General features: G+C 37.7%; 4 protein-coding genes across 4 annotated transcripts in view; 3 read left to right on the plus strand and 1 right to left on the minus strand.

Moving 5' to 3' along the window:
- LOC134672787 (tRNA (adenine(58)-N(1))-methyltransferase non-catalytic subunit TRM6) overlaps positions 1-24,940 on the minus strand; it is a 193,673-nt gene that overhangs the window by 107,665 nt on the left and 61,068 nt on the right. The gene's annotated exons all lie outside the window — the stretch shown is intronic.
- LOC134672861 (uncharacterized) lies at positions 1,162-4,043 on the plus strand. Its single transcript, XM_063530810.1, has 4 exons — positions 1,162-1,279; positions 1,927-2,116; positions 2,679-2,896; positions 3,255-4,043. The coding sequence occupies exons 1-4, from the start codon at positions 1,162-1,164 to the stop codon at positions 3,992-3,994; spliced, it is 1,266 nt and encodes a 421-aa protein (XP_063386880.1). The 3' UTR covers positions 3,995-4,043.
- LOC134672762 (uncharacterized) lies at positions 12,947-18,145 on the plus strand. The gene is made up of 5 exons (XM_063530705.1): positions 12,947-13,007; positions 14,116-14,243; positions 14,767-14,962; positions 15,496-15,719; positions 16,689-18,145. Exons 2-5 carry the CDS (start codon positions 14,129-14,131, stop codon positions 17,378-17,380), a joined length of 1,227 nt encoding a protein of 408 aa, XP_063386775.1. The 5' UTR covers positions 12,947-13,007; positions 14,116-14,128; the 3' UTR covers positions 17,381-18,145.
- LOC134672797 (uncharacterized) lies at positions 22,822-24,550 on the plus strand. Its single transcript, XM_063530757.1, has 2 exons — positions 22,822-23,264; positions 23,671-24,550. Exons 1-2 carry the CDS (start codon positions 22,920-22,922, stop codon positions 24,073-24,075), a joined length of 750 nt encoding a protein of 249 aa, XP_063386827.1. The 5' UTR covers positions 22,822-22,919; the 3' UTR covers positions 24,076-24,550.

Genomic DNA, 24,940 nt, shown 5'->3' on the forward strand with positions numbered 1-24,940 from the left:
ATAAAGAACAGATTTATTTTTGTTCACATTTAGCGAAAAATTATCAAAACAGAAATCAACCCGAAGAAATGTTTTGTTAAGAAAATGAAGGCAAACATAATTCGCGAAAAGTTCTTTGTTAAAGACGTCATGAAAAAGGTGCTAAGATGTTATATTATAAACGGACCCAACAAAGGCTTAAAAATTCTATTGCGTTCCTTTTGAATGGAATTTCTTCTCTAAATTGGGTTGAGAAATCTCGGACCTGTCACTTGAAAAGAAACTCTAACCATCTTACTTTAAAGTTGATGTTCGTTTGGAAGTGTTTTAAATGCTGTGAGATATTTCTTTTATAAAGCATAACTTGTAAGCAAAAACGTTGTAAAAGTTTGATAAAGTGCTTCGCAAGCAATTATACAATTCGTTAATTATGAAAGGGGTGTAAATGGTGTAATGCACGGGCTTTCACCTGTTTCAGCCTCTTTTGAAAGGAAAATATACCTGTTAGTAGGTATTTTGAATAGGTCATTTATAAAATTCTTGTAATGATGACCATTTTATTTTATTGAAGCTTACAGACGATAAAATCTAGAGTAGAATAAATGACGCAGCGAATGGAATTTTAAATACTAGTATTATATGATATATTAAAATCAGAAGTCCAAACTGAAGGTCTGCCAACGCGCAATGGAGCGCAGCATTTTAGGTGTTAAAAGGGTGACCGCGTCCGAAACACTACCTACGCTGCGTTCCAAAACCCGCATTGCTTACGTTGGCAAAAAAAACCGCCAGGCTCAAATGGGACTGGGCCGGCCACATCTATCGCATAGAACCGTTTTATTAAAATAATATGATACCTATAATTCGAATTGCCGATTTCGTCGAAAACAAAATTGCCTAATCACACCAGGGGGGACCGCTTTGCCATGAATGTCACCAGATGTGACTAGAAGGGCGGGAGGGATCAAAATATCATGAAATTCATGTGACGTAATTAATGGATGACCCCTAGGTGGATTTGTGTAAAATTGCCCTATATTAATTAAATAATAATTATGGTAGTGTTACATGCAGGCCTTTTACTAGGAAATTTTTACTGATTTTTTTACAAGGGAAGGCGGTTGATTTTACAAGTGAAAAATTCAACAAATTAAAGCAAGCCTTCTTATTAGCTTTTCAGCGATGTTGGCGACGCTCCAGAAGTTCGGGCTGCGGCACCACGACCTGCCGACGATGCTGTGGAACGCGGAGGTGCTCCTGCGCATCATGGCTCTTGATCTCAACAGCAGGAACAATAAACGTTAGATCTCTTCTATCACCTTTTCTTCATTTGAATGTTTCCCGGTTGCACGTAATTGCCATCTGATCTTCCAACCTAGATGGGAAACTAGGCCTTATTGGGATTAAAGTATGGCTCACACTAGAACGATCCGGGTCCGGGCCTATAGCAAGAACCATGTGACTGGTCACCCGTCATAGAAAACGATGTGTCGCAAGCCTCAGCCCAGACCCGGAACGTTTTAGCATTGTAAGTCATCCTTAATGCGGTTTCCTCACAATGTTTTCTTCCACCGTACGAGTATACCTAAAAGTTCCAAGAAACTCGATGCGATGGTACGAGCAGGAGCGTACAGTCAGCAAAGAAAGTGGTTTACTTACCACTTTTCGACTCTATTATCTGATTGATAAAGTCGAAAAGTGGTAAACCACTTTCTTAGCTGACTCTTGATAGTTTGAAAACAAAATACTTAACTTTTCTTCTACCACCATTAATACCTACAAGTACTATTATCTCTTTAACCATGACTACGAGTACTATCCCCAGAATTCTTGGGCCACGATAATACTGCTATCGTCAGGTCACCATAAATTTTTGGTCACATTTAAACGTAAAAATAACCCATATTTCCCTGTACATTTATTCATGTCATAATTCTCAATTCTCAGGACTCCCGATAATACTATACTTGACATCAGCCATAGTCCTGATGCTATACATCTACACGTACCACATATCCACGTACTGGTATATATTCTGGCGAGGAGGCGGTGACATGCTCTTCATCATACTGCTACTGTCCCTGTCTATCAGCAGTTCTATTGGCATTGTGAAGCTTCTTTACATGTACTTTAATGGGTGAGGACTTTTGTGTTAACAATAAGCAGAAACAACAATACAATACGATAGGGTTAAAGGATGACTCACGCTAGACCGGACCGGGGACGGGCCGGAGCTTCCCGAGTTTCGTTTTCTATGCAAGGCACCACGTGATCGAAATAACATGCCGGACGCCTCGGCCCAGTCTAGCGTGAGTCATCCTTAAGGATCTTCATATTCAGACAATTTCAATTTCAACATTTATTCAGCAAATAGGCAACAAGGGCACTTTTACACATCGACATTGAATTTAAATATATATAAAAATAATACAATGGGCTTGACCATCCAGGTAAATTGTAGCCATGAAGAAAGAAATAATCATTCCTATGTCTATTAACTATTTAGGTATGCATATCAATAACAGAATAACACGATTTTTTTACCTTAGTAGAGTTATTTTTGGAGAACCAATTTTACTATGACCCTTTTACATGTTTTTGAAGGATAGATACCATCCGTACATGGCGACCGTGACAGGACTCGAACCTGCAATCTTACAACCAAAAAACCATTTAATTCATACTACCTCTGTTTTCAGCACGAAGCTAAAGAAACTTGTATCAGAATATCTCGAATGTGACGCTGCATTGGCCCCCGACAGTCGGATGTCCAGAAATGTGGACGCAACTCTCAGGAGTGTGAAGAAACGAGCCATTATCTTTTGGTTGATCATTATTGGTAATGGTGTCGTATATTTGGGGGTTCCGCTTCTCAAGCCAGGACGGCATTTGACGGAAGATGAGCAAATTCTTCTTGGTAAGACCTGTATCATAGTAGATATTTTTATTGGAAATTTGCTAAATTATATCTGGATTAATAACTCTCCGCTCCGATAGTAGTCTGACAGTCTGACTTCACTTCACACGACCGATGGTAGTTTATTAAGTTTAAGGATTGTGGTAGTAGATTATGTTTCTGAGTCATACATTCTGGTGAAGTGAGGTTTCTTGTTTAATTGAACAAAAAATGCTTCAAAAATTTAATCCAAATTTATTTACAGCTCTCTTCTTTAATACAGTGCTTTGAGCCTGAACTCCATTTATTTCCAAATAGGTACTGTTCCAGTGATAACCGTAACCGTATTTTGTCTAAAATGCTTTCCAAATATTTCTAGGTCTAGAGCCCATGTATAAATCCCCAAACTTCGAGCTGGCTAACATAGCTCTGTTCGCCGGAGTATTTCTTACTGTCTACGCGCCGGCCAACATCACCGGATTCATCATCATCATCGTCGGTTATTCCGAAGCACAAATGCTGGCACTCAGCCAGGAGTTACTCCATCTTTGGGACGATGCGCAAACGCACTATAAACAGATCCAGCCTGGTTCTACAGACGGTCTAATTTCCTCTAACGGTATTTCCAGAGAACTTGAGGATATAAAAAAGAAAAAAGTATGTTTGGTTAATATTTATGTCAGAAATCGTTTAGTGAGCATTATGCAAAGCCACGCAACTAATATGAACCTTATCAACCAAGTCGAAAGTATCTTCAAAAGCGCTATAGCTATAGAATTCGCTCTGCTATCCTGTGGTCTTATAGCCGAGTTGTTAGGAGGTTTAGAGAAGACGTACATGGAGGTGCCTTTTGCGATGGTGCAAGTGTCTATGGATTGTATTACTGGACAAAGGCTGATGGACGCGAGTAAGGCGTTCGAAGACGCGGTGTATGCTTGTAAATGGGAGTACTTTGATGTGAGGAATAGGAAGTTGGTGCTTGTGATGCTGCAGAATGCGCAGAGGACGTTGCATCTGTCGGCGGGAGGACTGGCGAGCCTTAGTTACACGTCGCTCATGTCGGTGTTCAAATCAATATACTCGGCGTATACTGCACTGCGGTCTACTATGAACAAATAGGATATTTACTAGCATACATCGTAAATTTTATAGTATTTTTGGTGCAGCGGAGTGGTGTTAACGGAATTGGTATAGATTATTCCAACTGAAATGGTAAATTAAAATTAACGTCATCAATCACTAGTGTTGAAATTGTTTATACTTACCAATTCCGTTAACACCACTCCGCAGCACCGAAATTGCTATATTTACGATATCTGTTTATAAATGAGTAGGAACAGTAAAATGTCACTACTTTGCACATAAATTCGTAATATAATATAAAAAGAAAACATTATATTGTGTATGTTGATTTAAAATAAACCATCACTATTGAGGCCCAGCCCCGGCTCGGTCTAGCGTGAGTCATCCTTTATCATGTTGTAACACTTAAATGAGATTGTAATAAAGTTTTCACATATAAAAACTGTTGGTGATTTCGCATTTACCCCGCCCAGAATTAGGAGCTGTTCAAACCAGCCAAAATTGTATCTACTTCCAAAGATATTGGCCCATTAAAGATTTTATCATATTTTACTGTAGATGTATTAAAATGTCTTGTAAAGTAAACATCACAAAACATCCTCAATTCGTACTTAATCCTCAGCCTACATACATAATCCGAGCGCGATTCATAAATGCCTACATTTATTATGGAACCATTGTGGGTACGTGTAAATATGTAATGTATAGCGTCCTAAGCTAACATCCTGAATTAGGTATTACAGTAGGGAAGTGATGTTGATTCATCACATTCTGCTTTGAGAATATTCCGGTACCAGAACTCAAAATTTCTTAATTGAAATACCGTAAAACTCAAATATAGTCTAGTACTACAACTATGGTCCATACTCGAATTTAAACTGTTGTGAGACATACTAACATTAAATAATTATACGGTTTAGACTCACTTACTTTTAGTCACTCGCGCGACATGTTTCGGAGAGCCTAGGTCTCCTTTCTCAAGCACTAACAGTGCGAGCAGCGTTCAGACGGCCGTGTATCGCGTACTGTGGCGCCATACTTGCTAGGTATTAATTATTAAGAGGTATTGATACTTAAGTAATAAGTAAATAAAATAAGTATCACAATACCTACCAATCTTCTCTTTGGTCGCTTCTGAGATTTTTCTTCCATTTATGAAACTATTTTGTCTTAGAACTGAGACGTTCAAATAGTAATAACAACTGAACAAAGATAATGGAGTCAATTTTGAACCATAGTTGGAAGACTGAAGCTATTGGGTTTGGGATTTCACGGTATTCAGTCTGAAAGTAGACCACAAGGGCTCCTTCTCAAGTTAGTACAAAATGTACAGTGACATTGCAGGACCAAAGCCTCCACTGAGGATCTCCACAATAGTTGGTCGTGCGCTGCCCTTATTCAAGGATGCTTCGCGATCTTGACAAATAGGTACATACAAATCTTGACAAATAGCTACTACATAGAAGTTTGTAAACTGGGAAGGAAAGGGTCAACTAACTATTTGCTAAAATAGGTACATTTGAATCACTGGGCAGCACACTTTCAGGGCATGTACGGGTACCTTTATTCGGGCCCGCCGACATCCCGAATGGATAGTATTGGGAATTTCAAGCCTATTTTAGGACGATGCTAGGACGTTAAAGGTAAAAAAAAATTCCCGCGCAAAATCTAAAATTAGATTTGAAAGGATTTCCTTTCAGAAAGAGAAGCAGAGCCCGTCTAAGCTAACACTGATCTCACTTTGCAGGGACAAAGTGTGGAATAACCACTATTTTTATAGAAATCTGATATTTATAGTTGATAAACGGCAGATGTACTTCGTGCATAATTATTTTCCATCGTATATTCACGGAAATGTACGAATGTGTCTTGCTAAGTAATATGACAAATACGAATGCTTCCGAGAAAATACGATGGAAAACAACTATTAATGCACTACATCTGTAGATTAAATTATAGATACCTACATAGTTAGATGTTTTAAGGTGTCTTAATGTTACTTAAAGAGCTCTTTTATTAATTGTGATTATTATTTTTCTTAAGTTAAAAAAAAGAATTTCAGCCGTACAAGTTATATTTAGCAGTAGCAAAACACGGTACCTAAATATAAAAAAATTCAAAGGATCGATTTCCCATAAAAAAATGAATTTCGCTCCTTTTCTACTGATAAATTGATTTACCAGATTGCCAAACCATAATTATACTGGAAATATCCTGACATTTTAAGGTGATATCAAACTTTTGTCAGGATAGATTTGGGATAGATATTCAATTTCTTCGTATGGCAACCCTTCCAGCTCCGAAACTCCCTAGAGCCTAAAAGGATAACGAGCATCCCCTTCCAATTAGAACTCGATTTCATTCTAACATAAAGTAATTCCATATCATACATAATTATAGGTAAGAGAAACGTCGGTGGTTAATGCCTAATAAATTTTAGAAACATTACTTGCTTTTTTGTAAAATACACAAGTAAGTACGTTGCAATCGAGGCGACTGCCAGAAAGGTCGATAGCTGCGTCTAAAGCCCCCTCCAGACTATGCGCGTGAATCGCGGGCGAAGCCGCGAACGCGAGTGTGGAGTCCTGAACGCAGACCTGCGAAATCGACTCCACACTCGCGTTCGCGGCTTCGCCCGCGATTCACGCGCATAGTCTGAAGGGGGCTTTATAGGTAACATAGCTTGAATCGTAGATAGTTTCAACTTCCAACGATTTCAAGCCACAAAGTCAGCACAAAGCGGTAGAAATTTTAAGTACGGGTATCAGTGAAATATCAAAAATAATCCAAATTTTCTCTATGTTCATGATTGATGCCGTTATATACCTACTATTTATCTATTTCTCCGGCGAAGCGCCGTAAATAAAGCGCCATTCTGCAGTTGGACACACAATTTCACGGGCGACCGGGCGCCGGAGATGGCCACTTACCAAACCATTGTGAGCTGCTAATAGGGTTAAAATGGGGGAAAGAAACCTGCGGTTGGCGACCAATGCTCCCGGCTCTCTTGATATACGATTGCGGTTCTTTTAGCTATAATCTATATGGCTAGATACAGTCCGGATTCGATATTTACGGGTGGCCTAATAATAGGTATATCGTAACCCACTTCCGAAGTGACCAAATATATCGTAACACACTTTTGTTTGTGTGTGTGTGTGTGTGTGTGTGTGTGTTGTCGTGTTGTTAATTTAAGCCTCTCTCGTACAAACACATTTTATTTCATGTATTTGAACTTTTTTTCGGCTGATGACACATTTTGAACTTTTTTCGGCGTTTAAGACTGATGACTATTTTTCTGGTCATTTTTTACCATATGTCAAAGAAAAAGAAAATCGCATTGGACCCGATTCGGATTTTGAAATAGATATCTATTAGATATCTTTTAGACATCACCAAGATACGATAACGATATGTTTAAGATCTAACCTGTCAAATTTGACATTTGCGCGATCTGGAAATACTCTTGAACAATTTCCACAGGATATGACTTAGAGATCCAATTCACATCTAATAGATATCTTACTCCATCTAAGGTAAAAGTGACATTGGTTGACCGAATTGCGCTGCAAAAGAGAACTAGTTGATATCTAAACTATAACGTATCTAGAATGGATCTAGTACGTGTCGTCTCTTGTAAATATCTTGAAGTTCGAATACGGCAGATTATACCTACAAATCTTCACATACATCGAGTTTGTACGAGACAACTTCATGGAATGCTCCGAATGAAGGATGACTCACGTTAGACCGGGCCGTGTCCGGACTGTCCGGGCCGGAGTTTTCGGGGCAATCTTTTCTATGGAAAGCATCACGTGATCACCTGTCATGTCACAGAAAAGTAAGCGCCGGATACTCCGGCCAGGACACGGCCCGGTCTAACGTGACGATGTCAGTGAACGCATATATTTAGTATGGAAACCGCCTTTAGGAACATTACCGTTCAAATTCTCGGGCCAAATTAGCACACATACAAAATTACGCCTACATTTAAATAAGACGACGCGTTTACAGAGCCTGTAATCAAAGCTGGTAAACAAAATAATAGTCATCTTTTTTACACTAATGGTACATAGCTAAGTGTAGATGAAATGCATATAATGTCAATAACTACCAATCAGCGACATTAATCCGCTAATAACCTTCTTGCTGTACGTACTGGCCGCTGAGAGTTTGCGGTTCACATTTGATTAGAATATGACTTGGACAGGGATAGGTTTATGCCATACATTGAAGAACCAGTCAAATAATTCACGTATTATAATTTAATGCAGATTAAAAGATAACTAGTTAAAATGTTGTTATGAAATGACAGACTAACTCAACATAAGTAAATATATCATTGTTGTATAAATGTATTCCGCTATAATAAGTATTTTGTATATTTTATTATAAATTTGTATGGCAGTGCGAAGTCACGTTCAGGTATAGTCTGTCCGTTTTTCTAAGATCAAGTACGCCATTGTAAATGTATGGTAAACTTGATCTTAGAATTCGGACTGGCTATACAGCCTGCAAAATTTACATGGGTACACGAATCGGGTCAAAAATATTTGAATAGGCGGAGTCACAATAAATCCCCACTTTCAGTTCCAATGGAAATATTTTATATGTATATAGCCGGTCAAGCAAGTTTGTCAGTAGAAAAAGGTGCAAAATTAAAATTTTGTATGGGACCACACCCATTCGCGCGCTTACATTTTCTAAATTTGCTGCTCTTTTATACTGACGGAAATGGCTTGAGAGAGAACCTACATATATGTGACGGTAGACGGTGGATTCGAATGATCAACATTTTCAGATAATGTGTGTATTTGTTAAATTAATTCAGTGGAAGTGTATCTACATATAGGAGACCGGGTATGATTATCCCACGAGTTATATCTCATGAATAGAACATATTCTAGATATCTTTCCAGGCATCCACTTAATTTCACGTCTCTATAATTGGACAGCTTTTTTCCATAGTTCTCTATGAATAGCATCTTGTGGGAATCTGAATGGAAAGTAATGTAAAATGATAATATCAAATTTGATTATGAATTTGAAAGAATGAGGTAGTTTTTTTACAGCTCCGTCTCATGAAATAAAAAAGGAAAATACAAATCTGTAAGAAAGAATTCATTACCTACTACATTTATAATTATATAGAAAATACCTAAACCAAGTACAAGTTAATAAAATAGTCTACTTCATTTGGCATAACACCATCCCTATTATCCTCGCAATTTAAAAAGTCGTATGTTGTTATGAAAGTCGTATGCAGTTGTTACGTTTTAGCTTAGCACGGTAGTATTGAAAACAAATCGTCATGTTTATTCCAAATTTTACTGAAGTTATCTGTTTACTACAAGTGAAAAGTGATTCCACTATCCTTGGTATGAACTAAAATAACTTCTGCACCACTTCACGACACATGAAGACATTTTTAATTACAAAAAAACGTTGTTTTTATAAATCAATTTGGCCATCCGTCACTGACTGTCATCTCGGACGAACTGAAGTTGCGAATCGAATAGTTTGTAAGCACCGCCTACAATAGAATAGTTTACGTTGGGTCATAACTGAGCGGACAGAATACTTCCATGTATATCAGTTCGCTGGACGATGTACGTAATAATGGTGGATGTGTTACGATATATTTCGCCATATTGGCAGTCACTCTTTGTTACACAATTATAGTACCTAATCTTAAATGGCTGTTGCATAAAGCTAAAATATAATAAAACAGCGCCATTTACAACAATAATAAGACACGCATCTGTATTAATTTACAACTCTCTCGTTGAAAATACCCATAAAGCTTGGAAGAAACACAGAAAAACAAAATAATAATAAAAATTTAATGTTCACATTTCATCGTTAAGTCATTCCCAGGCCAGTTATAAGACTAGCCCGATTCAGATGTAACTACTTGTTACGGTTATGATATGAACTTGAAGATGGCTCACGCTGATTGGTGCATGAACTATAGGGGGCAGCATAAATAGGAGCCGTCAGATTATTGGCACGAGGTGTAAATGTGTCTTGTCGAGGTGTAAATTTGCTTCCGATGTAACCCACAAAATGGCAGAACCTACTACGCACAAGGAAACGTATCAACGGTAGAGAACGGTAGGTGATAGCACTTGTTTTGGCAATGTACATGTGCACATATCGTTGCTTATCATGAGTAGTGACACAAAACAAAATGAAATGCCATTCGATTTTAAATCTTACCAGTAAAAGATAGAATATTATATGCAATAGCATTTCATTTTGAGTTGTGCCACTGTTAATGATCATCATCATCATCATCATCTCAGCCATAAGACGTCCACTGCTGAACATAGGCCTCCCCCTTGGACTTCCACTCGTACCGGTTGGAAGCGATCCGCATCCAGCGTCTTCCGGCGGCCTTAACAAGGTCGTCCGGCCATCTTGTGGGTGGACGTCCTACGCTGCGTTTGCACTGTTAATGATAAGCGTCGATATGTTTCCGATTCAGGCCACAAGATGGCAGACCCTCCAACGCGCACGGTCCCTGATTTCGAGGTCGTATCAAAACCATTTGTTATATTGGAATCGACCTGTGAGTCAAGTTATGAATTTACGCTTCAGTGGTGTCGCTTTTATCATCGAATTAGGAGAAAACATGGAGGTTTTGCGAAAAAAAACTGGAAATAATGTATATTACGCAAAACTCTGCGTTCGATTTACGTACAAATGTAGGTAAGTCTTAATCTCATAGTAGTTTGACGTTTAAAACACTTGCACCGCGTGTGTTAACAAAATCTTTGCAGATTATCTTGGTCTACCTCTTTTCTATTTTTTTTTTCGATTAGGTAAATAAACAGCTGCAAATTACTTATTCACTGGTGTCATTTTATAATTACTGTAGTTACAGCAGGCGCTACAAAACTGTCCCTTTTACATAATGAAGTAGTTACGGAATAGTGTACATATTTTTGTCGTAAATAATAAATAGTAATTACCGGCTATGTATTTTGATTGCCAATCGTAGGCGAGCGTTACGGCCTGGCCACGACATTGGTCTAAGGCGATCGGCGGCGGCGACCGGCGGTAAGTCGCAAAAACAATAACCCGGCGACGCATAATGCATGCCACGAGCCTTGTCGCCGAGCGGCAACGCGCGCGGCGTGCACCGGGCGACCGACGACGGCGGCGAGCGGGGAGGGGCGCGACTCGAACATTTGTATCGGGCAGCGCGGGCGATGCCACGACTTTAGAGCGGCGCGACCGGCCTAGGCGGCGAGACGGATCGAGCGGGGCGATGCGGAACAAAACATTTTGTTTTTTTTTCGAGCGACATGGAGACGGAAGGGTTTATTATTGAAATTTTAAATGTACTTTCGCGTATTTAAGTATGTTGTGACGTCTCCACACTTATTCTTGTGTAAGTACTCGTTTTTTTGGGTGCTTTATATATACAATATATAAAATACTAAACTAGATGTAAATAAATTTGTCGTCCTGTATTTAGACCATGCACCCATTGACAAACGATGAAATATATTCTAGGCACTTTTGAACAAGAAAACATGATTTTAAATACGTCTACGTCCCAGCCGCTCCTAGTCGCTGTCGCCGCTACTGAAAGTACGTGGCATGCCTGGCGGTCGCTCGCGTTTTCCGCCCCGCCCGTCGCCCCGCCGATCGCCTTAGACCAATGTCGTGGCCAGGCCGTTAAGCGTTTACGCTCAAGAAAACAAGTACCTAAGTACCAAAAAATCTCTGTCATTTTCAGCTTTTCGCTACATACGGATTTTCGTATGTTATCCGGTAAGTTCGTAGCGCGTTACACGCGCTAGTAGTGAATCTTTTAACTGACGTAGGTATAACATTTCTAGGAATACTCAAATGGAGTTGTAAAAAAAAACAGGTTGCACTCCGGGAGTGCCGGCAGAAGTGAAAACTCAATGACATTGTAACAGTTTTTCGATCAGGTCACGTGTCCGTCTTACGAAGCGTCTTATGTTTTACGCTCTCGCGAGTTTAACATTTTTTCCTCATCACAAAAAGTACACAGCCCCGCTAAAGAAGTTTTCACTTCAAAATACAGAATTAACTACCTATAGAGTCTGTGCGGTCTTGCGGAGAGAGTCGTGGAATGTAGTAGTAATAGAGTTAGATGACGTATAAATAACACTTGCACTGCGTGTGCTATCAAAACCGTTGCAGACTTATCTTGGTTTAACTCTAGCTAACAAGCTATGGGAATATTTGAAATAGGAAACTGGAATATCAGTGGGTATATGTCATAAGCGACAGAGTTATTTACTTTTTTTAGTCTCTAGTACTACTAGTAAATCCGTAATTATTCGCTATTCGTAAGCTACGAAATAAGAATAATTTGTCAGGTGACAAACAAGAGTAATTGCAATAAATATCATTAAACAAAAATGTGGGTATATTTGGTAGGTATAATACTTACCTATTAAATTATGGCTTTAAACTTGTAGTTGTAATTAGTGACCATTGGTTGTCGTCTGATGATCTATTGATTCGCAACTGGTTACGAAGTTACCAAATGGAAGCTTAAGGCCTTGCTAACCAACTACGTACATGAAAACGTATACCACTCTACAGCTCAGTCCGAACGGATCCCTTTGTTTTACATAATAATTGGAAGTCATAATGTAATGATTGTCATATTTCTTAAACCGTTAACTTTTCAGGATTTTCAGGATAGGTTAGCTTAAGTTAGGTTTGTTTTATGGCAATCCTAAAAAGTCACGCATTTCTGAAATAAACCAATTTATGACTAACGAAAATGCGGACAAACAATACATTATGACTTAAAACTTTATGGGAAACAATCGAGACCCCTGTTCGGACCTCACTCGAAGCGATATAATCTAATTTTTATTTTATTCAAAAATTCCGCTTTCAGCTCTCATCTCGTCCACGTCCTTTGGTCAAAGCGACAATGGGTATAAATGCACAATCACGGCTGCAAACCGAGACACAGCGTTAAACGACATCGAACTAATTGGCCTGCCTATTTCATTGCAATTCTGCAAGTGGCAAAGTCAATTCGGTGCTCCTGGTAAATTTAGCCCTTTACTTCTTGCCCAATGTTCTTAATAAATAACTCTTTCGCAATTAATCCGCTACCCAAATGATGTCTGGAAAAGATCACATTTTGGGTGATAAATCGCTTATATATACTTTTAAGATATATTTATTGCACACCTCAATAATAGGTAACGGAACAATACTGGGTGATCTCCGTCCAACACCAAGTTTGCATAGACTTGGCAGTGAAAATTATATACCGTAGTAGGCCTAGTCCAAGATTGGAGCGACAGTATCTCGCAGAAAGATAGACGGCCCGTCTTTTTCTGACAATGTTAATAAAAGAGGGACGGGTAGTCTATGTCGCCGCGAGATACTCATCAAACATCAAACATCAACATTTATTCAGCAAATAGGCCACAAGGGCACTTTTACACGTCAACATTGAATTTACATAAAAGCAAAAATAATAACATCAACAATTTTATAAAATAAAACTAACAATTCAATCTAACGTATTACAATTACTAAGAGATGTATATGGTCTCTTAATGTCGAATTACATACAAAATACAGGTGTCAGAGGCGTCTCTAGGTGTCAGAACTATAAGATTATATAGTTTATCAAGTTATCCTTAGAGATGTATAAGGTCTCCAAGAGTCAATAGCCTACTGTCGCGACAATCATGTGCTAGCCCGGAGTGCCATAGGTAGTTGATGTAGCACTTGGCATAAAAACTTGGCGTAGTCGGGTCTTTATTCGAGTGTGTTTATTAGTGTGTTAGTAGTCACCTTCAACAGAATTAGGCCTATTTGTAGGCTTATTTATAGGCTTATTTTGGTGTACATTATTAGAAATTGGTTTATCTCTATTGTTCACCGTTTTCAGTTTGTCGAGTAGACTACCAGCTAAATGCAGAACAACCAATGTTGACGAACGTAGTTTAGTGAAAAGAATCATCCTTTAAAATTCGTCATTTACATAAATTTATAAATTTTCTTTTCCACAGAAAATTAAAATAAAATTTATTTTGTTTTTTTGGACTGACTCAAAAGTTAGGAGCAACGAAAGAGCTTGTAAACGGTGAGAACCTGATAGACGGTCTTACCCATATTGATCTTATTAGTTACGTCGACAGAGGCTTCGACAGCATGATGGAGACGATGGATAAGTTCGGCCTCGCGCACTGCGATCTCCCGACCATGATGTGGAATGTCGCGGTGATGCTGCGAATGGTGGCGGTGAAGATCGAGGGTAGCGCGAAATGTAAGATACTACAATACAAACACTAAATAAAATAAATTAATAACTAGCTTAAATCTAATGCCCCTTGGGGCATTGTACCAAGGATGCTGGCGGCATTTCCTCGTAGTATCGTAATGCTGATACGTTGTGCGAGGAAGCCACCAGCTCTTCGGTCACCAGTTACGTCACCCAGACGCTTCGCGATTTCTGCAAAAAACTTTTGCGCACTGGGACACCATGGAACTTGACTTATATTTAACTATAGAATGTATAATATTATATTTTTTCATACAGTCTAACACCCTTTTTTAAACAATAAAAAGCCTTAAGCTAGAAAATACAAACTAAAATTAAAAACTATTGGCAGCATTACCACGTTGTATGGCAATGCTGATCCGCTGCGCTAGATATGACCCAGCCCTTTGGTCACGCGTCAACTCAACTAACCTGCGCTCTGAAAACCCTGTGGGCGCTTTCCCCCCAAGGCCCCATAGTCTCAACCCCAAACGGCTCAAATATGCAAGTGGTTTATATTTTTTCCTAGCAATCCCAATATTCTTCTACCTCCTGGCGGCTGTATCCATAGTGCTATACTTCTTCAACTACTACGCGTCCATGATCGTGTTCGTGTTGGTGGACTGCCGGGAGACGGGCGACGTCCTGGCCGCCATCATGGCGCTGTCCCTCAGCATCACCAGCTTGATTGGCATCAACAAGCTAATGTACATGTACATACATCAGTAAGTACTAGTAGTATAGTAGTACCTACTGGAAAAATGTGCCTAAACACACTAGAAGCATGTATAGTGAAACCCAATGATACAATAGAAAGGAATAACAAACATTGTTTTTATCGATATCTCATTTTACCCGACTACGCCAACGCAAAAGGAGGGTTATGATTTTGACCGGTATGTATGTGGGTATGTATGTGTGTTCATCTGTTCCCTCATAATTTATATTCCTATTGTCACAACAAATACATAAATTATGATTATGAAAGCGATTTCTAAACATGGTTAATTGCCATAAGGCTGTATTAAGTTAAGGATCTTAAAACATTCTTTTTTTTATAACTTACAAGCCTCAATACAGATATGAACCGGGGTCGGACCACAAGTCCAACCACTAGTACCACTGTTTACAAATTGATAGAGACAATATAACACGACACTCTAATAAGTACCTTCTCAAACCCGGATGGTTAAAAATATAAATACGATATAATCAAGGAAAATAAATATAGGATTCATTCCAACCCAAACCTTTACAGGGACAAAGTGCAATCATTAGTGGCTGACTACATATCCTATGACCGCGAGCTCCACTGGCCAGGCACCGCTGCCCTAATGGCCGACCTCATGAGGAATGTTAAGATGAGACTGATATTGTTCTGGGCTGTCACGATGGGCAACGCGTTCATCTTTAATTTGCAGCCTCTTGCGATGCCGTCAGCAGTGTCGAGACTTAACTTGTATGACAAACATGTGGTGTATGGTAAGAAATTGTTAACATAATAATCTGTCATCCTCATCTCCATTTCCAGTATCAATATCATCATTGTGGTGGGCAAAACAAAAGTTAAAGTAGCTATTTATATACCATCTGTTATATTGAATTTTTTTGTCACAGAAAATAATATGATATGTATATTGTATCAATTAAGTATGTGTTCTTTATTAACATTGTATCAATTACGTTTTCTTTAATTAACTAAGTACCCCTATTAAGTTACTTATTGCTAGGAATTTCTATGTCGAAGATTAACTACCAACAAACTACCAACTTCACTCATATGTATTTATATTATTTGTTTCCAAACCATCAAATCATTTCAAAAAGATATCGGCTTTTCTTCGGGGGCTATATTTATGGTCTACCTCATGATTTACGAGTATCAGTAGGTAGAAGGTGGCCAAGTTTTGGAATTAAATTAGTGTTAGTGTGATAATATAAACTAAACTATAAATCGTAGTTCAAGACCAAAAAAAGTACCTAAGATGTTGCCACTGCAATATTTTTATTGTAAAATAGTAAACTCCTTTTTTATAAATAAACACGCTAATATAATTTATGTATTGGTAATTTTACTCCTACATTAAAAAAAGTACTTTTATTTACTTATTTTTACATAAATACAAGACGCGCTAGTAAAAAGTGGCAACATTGACAACATTTTTTGGTCTTGAACCATGGTATAATAATATACTCCGCCTGGTACTCTCTTCCCGTCTTTTCTAGGTCACCTGACTGACACAAGCCTACATCATCATGCGACAGTGCTATATGATAATATGCGATAGCGCTATATATAGCGGCCATGTTATTGTGACGTAGGCTTGTGTCACTCTGGGAAGAAAAGACCATGTTTTATTAGACTATGGTCTTGAACTACGATTTTCAGTTTAGGTTCATGTCATGACCATGAGGTAGACCTTCGAGTACAAAATCAGTTATTGGTTACAGGTTTGAAATTTATCCTGGGCATAACAAACTACCCGATCGCTCTAGTCAACATAGTCATCTGCGTTTTCTTTATCTGCTCCGTAACCTCATGCATCGGTGGTCTCCTCATCGTAACCACTGGTTACAGTGAAGTAAGATTGCTGGCTCTCAGCCAAGAAATGCGAGATCTCTGGAGCGATGCGCATCAACACTACAGTGAGAATTTTGAAGGGGATAGTGAAGGCAAAAAGGCAGCAAAGGAATTGAATAATTATGTTAACTATCGCTTGCAAGTCATAGTTAAAAGCCACGCGATTAATATTGATCTTATTAAAAAGCTTGAAGGTATTTTCCGGAACGCGATTGCAGTCGAATTTATTTTGGTTACAGCATGCCTTAGTATAGATTTATTAGGGGGTTTGGAGGACACGTTTATAATTTTACCTTTTTCCTTAATGCAAGTCAGTATGGACTGCTATTTGGGGCAAAAGTTGATGGATGCTAGCAAAGTTTTCGAGGACTCTATTTATGATTGTAAGTGGGAGAATTTCGATGTTAAAAATAGGAAGACTGTCCTTTTGATGTTGAAGATGTCGCAGAGAACGCTGTCGCTGTCGGCTGGTGGTGTGGCCACGCTCAGCTTCGAGTGTTTGATGGCGATCTATAAAAGTGTGTTTTCCGCTTATACAGCTTTAGAATCAACGATGAAGTAAATTAAAATGTAATATAATTAGAGTCCGCGTAATTCTAACTCTACATTGACTTTTCAGCGACAATGTGTGGTAGAGCCTTAATAAAGGAATTTGACGTTTATGATCAAACCCCGTTATCGATGTTGCTTTTCAATTAAAATCAGGGTTTCTTCCCCGTTATGTCGCTTGCGAATTCGTGGTAGAGGCCAGATACTGTGAAGTGAAGTGATGGTGGACGAAAATTAAATATCGATTGATTTAATCATAAAAGAAATTGGCGTCAATCTTATCTAGCGTCTACACGTAACCACCAGCAATTTTAGATTAATGGTGATAACGCACTCTTAATTACTTAATTAACGACATTAAATAGAAAAAAATGTTTTAGTTTAATTTTTATAGTTAATTAGTGTTAATCAATCGACCGACGACCAGACGACCGGTCTGGCCTAGTGGGTAGTGACCCTGCCTGCGAAGCCGATGGTCCTGGGTTCGAATCCCAGTAAGGGCAGTATTTGTATGATGATACAGATATTTGTTCCTGAGTCATGGGTGTTTTCTATGTATTTAAGTATTTGTATATTATATATATATCGTTGTCTGGGTACCCACAACACAAGCCTTCTTGAGCTTACCGTGGGACTTAGTCAATCTGTGTAAGAATGTCCTATAATATTTATTTATTTATTTTATTTATGTCATTTCATATATTTAATTATTATTAAAATGAATGAAGCCATGGTGCCATAGTCAAAAGTCAATAGAAAATAAAAGCTTGGATTTAAACGTCAGTTTTTTTATTTCTAATAATTATACAACGTGCTCACGAGTCGTTCACGAGGAACAGAAACCTGAAACATTTTAACCACGTATTTCTGAGGCAAAGAAAGTAAGGTAAGTACCCCTATTAACGAGGGGGTTAAGCAAGTTTCCCAAAAAGAGCCAAAAATTAAGCATAAACCGGCGGTGTATATGGACCAAGACATATTTTTTTAGGTCAGTTTGTTAATTAAAGTTTATATTATTTTAGTTTCTGGCCTTGTTTTAGAAAATTATAAAGGAAAAAATAATTATTAAAACCAAAATGTCGAAATCGCCTATTACCGTGGTAATGGACCGCTGTTACCCAAATACCGCGGATGTGGGTTCCTTTTTACGAGGGTAGATACTTAACTCGTTGCACTTTTAGTTCCATAATTATGAAAAATATTATTTATTTGACAATAATGGATAAAATATGGTATATTCAATACTACGCTTTTCATATTATAAGACTTATTTAATTATTGAATTTTAAATAGAAATACGTGGCGATTATGGCATTCACCCCCCATAAGGGGGAGGCCTATGTTCAGCAGTGGACGTCTTATGGCTGAGATGATGATGATGATGAAATAGAAATAGTTGGTTCCTTTAACGCTAAAAACATCGTGGGCTACCCTTCACGAGCAAGTGTGATGCTGTCGAAATTTTTGTTTAATTTATTACCTATCTACGTTAAATAAATAGGTACATACTTACTTATTTCAACCGGACGTGGAGGGCAAATTGCGCCAAAACGTTCAAGCTATCACAATTATATTCTACACAATACATATAGTTACAAGATCTGTGTAAGTTAATGTTAATGTTGTATGTTTGTGTTGTGTGTCTATTTTAACATAAAATATATTTTTCTACTCCAGCACTTCTATTTGTCGATTAAATGACTGCCAGTGATTTCTAAACCAGCTACATTTGAAGCGCGGTGCGTAGGGGGCCGTGTCCTTTGTCTATATGATCACTAATATCACAATAGCGAAAAGTTGTATAACTGACTGTAAAAAAAAAACTATTTTCTAGGCAAAGATCTAAAAACCAATATTTACTTTGACTTTAGATATCATTTTATGTTTGCTGCCTTATAAAAAATATTATGTGCAACGGTACAACATTAGGTCTGAAAATTCTCGGGCCTTTCTTCGGCCCTTGAATTTTAAAAACCCTTTTATTGTGTACCTGGTATACCAAAGAATATCAATAGTATTAGGTATTTTAAGAACCTATTAATTTCGAAGCCATGAAAGTTTCGGGTGGGTCTGTATTAGGTTCTCATACAGCTTATTACCGAGTGATCTCTTTTCTAACCATCGTTAAACGGTTCAATTCAAATAATTTTAAAACTCATTTACGATTAATCAAAATAAATAGTTATCTTGTTTTTTTTTAATACGATCAATATGTATGATTCCAAATATTACAAAACAATGGTTAAAATAAACTTTATAACCAATACTTCTGTTTTTATATCAATACTTGAACGAGTTTCTCATATAAGGGTTTCTAAGAAAACGTCTGAGAAAGTGTCTAAAATTGTAATCAAAATTAAGAGTTCTTGCATAGATTTCATACCACGTTAATAGCTCTTTAGTTGTATAGGAGGTTAAATAATTCAATAACATCAAAAGTCAAGGAAATGTGCATTTATATATGAATATAAGATCGCTTGAATCTAAAATACCGTTTCCGTTATTAGGTTATTACCGAGGTATACCTCGAAATTAGGTGTCACACAAAGAAAATGGAACCTAACACCGAGGTTTTTAATTTCCTATTTTTTTCCCTATTGGCGAGCAAATATCGCAAATAAAGTATTTGGGAATCATAAAGATAATAACTAAGAATCAATCTCAAGTCTTAGTCTTTCCATAATATTTACCATTATTACGCTAATCACTAAATAGAATACGCGTTTACTTACTTGAGGTGTTGCGTGTTAGTATGGTGCAACCAAATCTTGCGCTCTTGATACGCTAGTTTACGTTTTTCGACTTGTTTGTGTGATGTTTCCGTAGTAGTGTTATACTTATTCGACAGTCAAAAGATAAGGCTTTATTTCTGTGTTCTTAGATTCAAAGAAAGTTAATAAGCTTTCTTATTAAACGCTATTTTGTACATACCGCGGTAATGAATGCCAATTTTAATGGGGTCGTTAATAGGGGTACTTACCTTATAACATGACATTAGGTCAATTTCGCCAAAAAAATTTGGACACTATTAATGTTTAGGTGGCACCAAACCAAGAATAATAGAATGTCCTATAATATTATCCCCTCGGGCGGCAAGACGCCGCCGGGAGCAGGCCGTTCTACAATTGCAGCACATGCGGTGCCTGCCATTTTTAACTTATATTAACAAAAAAGTTTGTGAGTCTTTATATAAAAGTTCTTGTATCTGACAATAGGTAATACGCCACGTTAACGTCTTCCTTTCTGTCTGCCACGACCGGAATTGTAACTCGATCCTGCATATTTGTATTCGGACAGTATTTGCCAGGCAGACGTCTCGGCGGTATGCAAAGCAGTGCACAGTCCATACATTAAAACCAGTTAATCATCACGAATAGCTCGGTGTTTTTTTTTAGTTGTAGCGCTACTTATTGTTAGTAGACATTCGACCCATTAAAAATATCTATTAGAACAATTGTTCATTTATATTTCAGTCTGTGAAATATGAAAAAGTGGGAATAACAGCAGATTGACCTATGTAAAAATCGGCCTCTATTTGTCTCGAGAAAAGTTCACATATTTTTAACTTTTACAAACATATGTGAACTCTATGAAGACTGACGCAGGTACCGATGAAAATTATCTCAAAATTATTCTTAAAACATTAACATATTCAGGGCCAAGAACGACAGTCGGGTACACTGATCGTAGCGACTACGCGCTCCATACGGCGAAAACGTGGCTACGCGCTACGAGCGTAACCCGTAGCACTTAATGTGATAAGCGTTAACGTATCCACTTCCACTGCCAGCGCACGCTACGCGCTACGTCCGTATTAGCCAATAGTTAATGCGTTTTTTCCACTTTGTAGCGAAAAGCGCCTACAAACAGAGAACCCACACAGGTTACAAAAATCAGTCGGATTACACATGGAAAACCTTTCTAATTACTTATTTATTTTAACTCACATTCGCGTAAATTCATAATTATATCGGCGGGCGTCACAAACCGTCCCTTTTGCATAATAAAGTGGATTACCGTGGGTTAATTACTGTACCTCGTAATTCTTTTCGTAAATAATTGATAATAATTATGTTGCCGTGACTTCTCATCGCCTACAGAGCGTGAGACGAGCATTATAATAAACCAGTTTAAACGAATAAAAAAAATAAAGAATTAATATAACATTTAAATAATATGCGTAGGTAACTCTATTTGCCTGTCTGTCTGAGAATATCATCATTTTCCTCGAGTTCTCCCGGCATTTTTGCCACGGCTCATGGGAGCCTGGGGTCCGCTTGACAACTAATCCCAAGAATTGAAGTAGGCACTAGTTTAGTTTAGTCTGTTTGAGAATATAATTATAATGTACCTATACCTACTCTTAGGGTCTACCGCGAACGCCGAAGTTGGAAAGTTGCGGGCATCTTTCTCTTTTACTCTTTTTAGGGTTCCGTACCCAAAGGGTAAAACGGGACCCTATTACTAAGACTTCGCTGTCCGTCCGTCCGTCCGTCCGTCCAACCGTCCGTCCGTCCGTCCGTCCGTCTGTCTGTCCGTCTGTCACCAGGCTGTATCTCACGAACCGTGATAGCTAGGCAGTTGAAATTTTCACAGATGATGTATTTCTGTTGCCGCTATAACAACAAATACTAAAAACAGAATAAAATAAAGATTTAAATGGGGCTCCTATACAACAAACGTGATTTTTGACCAAAGTTAAGCAACGTCGGGAGTGGTCAGTACTTGGATGGGTGACCGTTATTTTTGGTTTTTATTTTTGCATTATGGTACGGAACCCTTCGTGCGCGAGTCCGACTCGCACTTGCCCGGTTTTTTAGGGTTCCGTACCCAAAGGGTAAAACGGGACCCTATTACTAAGACTTCGCTGTCCGTCCGTCCGTCCGTCCGTCCGTCTGTCACCAGGCTGTATCTCACGAACCGTGATAGCTAGACAGTTGAAATTTTCACAGATGATGTATTTCTGTTATCGCTATAACAACAAATACTAAAAACAGAATAAAATAAAGATTTAAATGGGGCTCCCATACAACAAACGCGATGTTTGACCAAAGTTAAGCAACGTCGGGAGTGGTCAGTACTTGGATGGGTGACCGTTTTTTTTTTTGCTTTTTTTTTTGTTTTTTTTTGCATTATGGTACGGAACCCTTCGTGCGCGAGTCCGACTCGCACTTGCCCGGTTTTTTATTTAACAATTACGGCCTTGGGCTTAGTGTTTTTTTTCTGCCGCTCATATAATATAGTCAAACACACTCACCCGCAAAGAATATAATACTCACTAGGCTCACCCGTCAGGAGAAAAAGACGTGTAATCAATTTTTTTTATGGTAAGTCAACTCTTCGCACCTACATTTTTTAAATATACCGCCTTTTTTGCTGACAAGCTGCCAGCCAGAGTATATTATTGGTCGTGCAGCATTTGGCCGTGTATTAACCACTTCAAGCCAAATGTCACATCCGTCAAAAGTGTCAAAATATCAATATGCCTTGTGTATGTGTAGTGCAAGAAAAACTTGTTTATTTATAATTTCCTACAATTTAAACAAGATATAATGAGGTGGAGTGAAGCAATAACTCTAGAGTTCGTGAAAATATACATAAAACACGAATGCCTGTGGAACCCCGCGCACACTGGCTATAAATTAAAATATCAACGAGAAGAAGCTTACAGTAGTATTCAATCAGATTTTAAAGCGGCCACAGGTAAATCATTAAGTATTCCCGAGATAAAAATAAAGATAAAGAATTTAAGAACAACTTACTGTCAGCAAGTGCAGAAAATCTTGCAGAAGTCGAGTCCTGATGCCATATACGAGCCGTCTTTAGTTTGGTTTCATGAAATGGATCAATGTTTGAAACACGTACCAACAAATAGACATTCTACGTCTTATATCAATGTAAGTACTGTTGTATTGTCTTGGTTATTACATATCCATATTGCTAAAAAACCTTAGCCTAGAGATTATGGACAAAGTACAGATACAATTTTCAATTTAAGCATGAGACCTCCTCGGGCTGATAGACAGAAGACAGTTTAATTTTGGACTTCATAGATATTGGCCATGGAACTATAGTAACATTCTACAAAATACTCTAAATGGAACTATAGTAACATTCTACAAAATACTCTACTGTTGTTACGTAAAAATGCGAATTATTTGAAGATTTCAGCTCAGTAAAAATAAACATTGACTTGAAATGTTAAAAAATGTAGGTAATAAACGAAATAAAATGTGTTTGTACAGGAAACGCTCATGAAATGCCCCTATACTGTATAATCTGATTTTGTTTATTTATTTTCAGACCCATGAAATTCCAGAGGTTGACTCTTCCTGCCAATTGTGGGTGGACCAGGATCTGCCAAATGAGAATACTGAAGATTCCAACCCAGACCCCCTTGTGCCACATACTGACGAAGAATATGACTCCAACCAACTCGAAGACACAGAAAATATTAAAAAAGAAAGGCGTACATCACCACCCTTTAAGAAAATTAAAAAGAAAAAACTCAAGCATAGAGCTAACAATTACTATTCAGAGTCTGTGGACAGTACAAATCAGCCAAAAGAGGATGAATTTGATATTTATGGTAAATACATAGCGTCACAATTGAGGAAGATGGATGAAAGAAATTCTTTGAAACTGAAACTGCAGATTCACAGTCTCGTCAGTGAGGCTAGGATGTCTGATTTATCAAGAAATAACTAATTCATTCAAATTATACCAAACTTTAATTTTAACTGTGCACACTAGATAGATGTGTGTAGATGTGCATTATTGTAATATACAGATCCATATGAGACACGGCACACAACTTGTGTGACATGTTGGTACGGCTCCAATATTATAGACCAGAATGAATATGTGCTTTGTAATCTACACAGACTCAGAAAGTGTTAAAAACCATAAGCTCCTAAGTTTTTTATTCTTTAGTATTAGTAGTAAGCTAGAAAAAGTGCAATGAACAGATCTCTATTCTCTTTCATTAGAACTTGTATTTTTAAGTGTTATTCTTCTTAATTTTCTAAGCAGTGATAAAGTTATCTTTAGTATATTATGAAGGACAAAAGTAATAATTTTTTATTTTAAGTTTCATCAAAGTTTATTTAGTGCTAAAACAAACCAACAAAATTGGTTTTTATAATATTATTTCTGTAATTAGGAATGTTGAACCAAAGATTAAATTCATGATCTGTTTTATAATATAATAAAACATTATTTATATATTAAGTAACTGCTTGTTTATTTTTATTTACCATTTCTTACAATTACAATATCAGCTCCCATTCCTATCTGGAACTAATCTGAAAATGGAAATTGAGGTATTTTATTTACTCTTTGATCATCATCATGCTTCACACTGATGTTTACTAGAAAAATACACAACTTGTCAGTCAGTAAGAACCAGGAACATTATACTCACCCCTTTCTTTAGGGCTAGCACCAAAGAATATAATACTCACTGCTAGTTAGCACCCTACTATCGTAAGGAAAAGACAGTATGATCTGCTCTATGTTTGAAATGAGACATTCCTGGGCCAAAATTCACTTATGTGCTAAATTTAATTCTTAC

This window comes from Cydia fagiglandana, chromosome 17 (assembly GCF_963556715.1).
Source record: "Cydia fagiglandana chromosome 17, ilCydFagi1.1, whole genome shotgun sequence".
Classification (NCBI taxonomy): Eukaryota; Metazoa; Arthropoda; class Insecta; order Lepidoptera; family Tortricidae; genus Cydia; species Cydia fagiglandana.

Bases quoted from the DNA above. Each gene is read 5' to 3' on its own strand.
- LOC134672861 (XM_063530810.1), top strand. From the start codon at position 1,162: ATGTTGGCGACGCTCCAGAAGTTCGGGCTGCGGCACCACGACCTGCCG. The intron at 1,280-1,926 runs GTTAGATCTCTT...CTCAATTCTCAG, and splicing joins CAACAGCAGGAACAATAAAC to GACTCCCGATAATACTATAC. The intron at 2,897-3,254 runs GTAAGACCTGTA...AAATATTTCTAG, and splicing joins AGATGAGCAAATTCTTCTTG to GTCTAGAGCCCATGTATAAA.
- LOC134672762 (XM_063530705.1), top strand. From the start codon at position 14,129: ATGATGGAGACGATGGATAAGTTCGGCCTCGCGCACTGCGATCTCCCG. The intron at 14,244-14,766 runs GTAAGATACTAC...ATTTTTTCCTAG, and splicing joins GATCGAGGGTAGCGCGAAAT to CAATCCCAATATTCTTCTAC. The intron at 15,720-16,688 runs GTAAGAAATTGT...TATTGGTTACAG, and splicing joins TGACAAACATGTGGTGTATG to GTTTGAAATTTATCCTGGGC.
- LOC134672797 (XM_063530757.1), top strand. From the start codon at position 22,920: ATGAGGTGGAGTGAAGCAATAACTCTAGAGTTCGTGAAAATATACATA. The intron at 23,265-23,670 runs GTAAGTACTGTT...ATTTATTTTCAG, and splicing joins ATTCTACGTCTTATATCAAT to ACCCATGAAATTCCAGAGGT.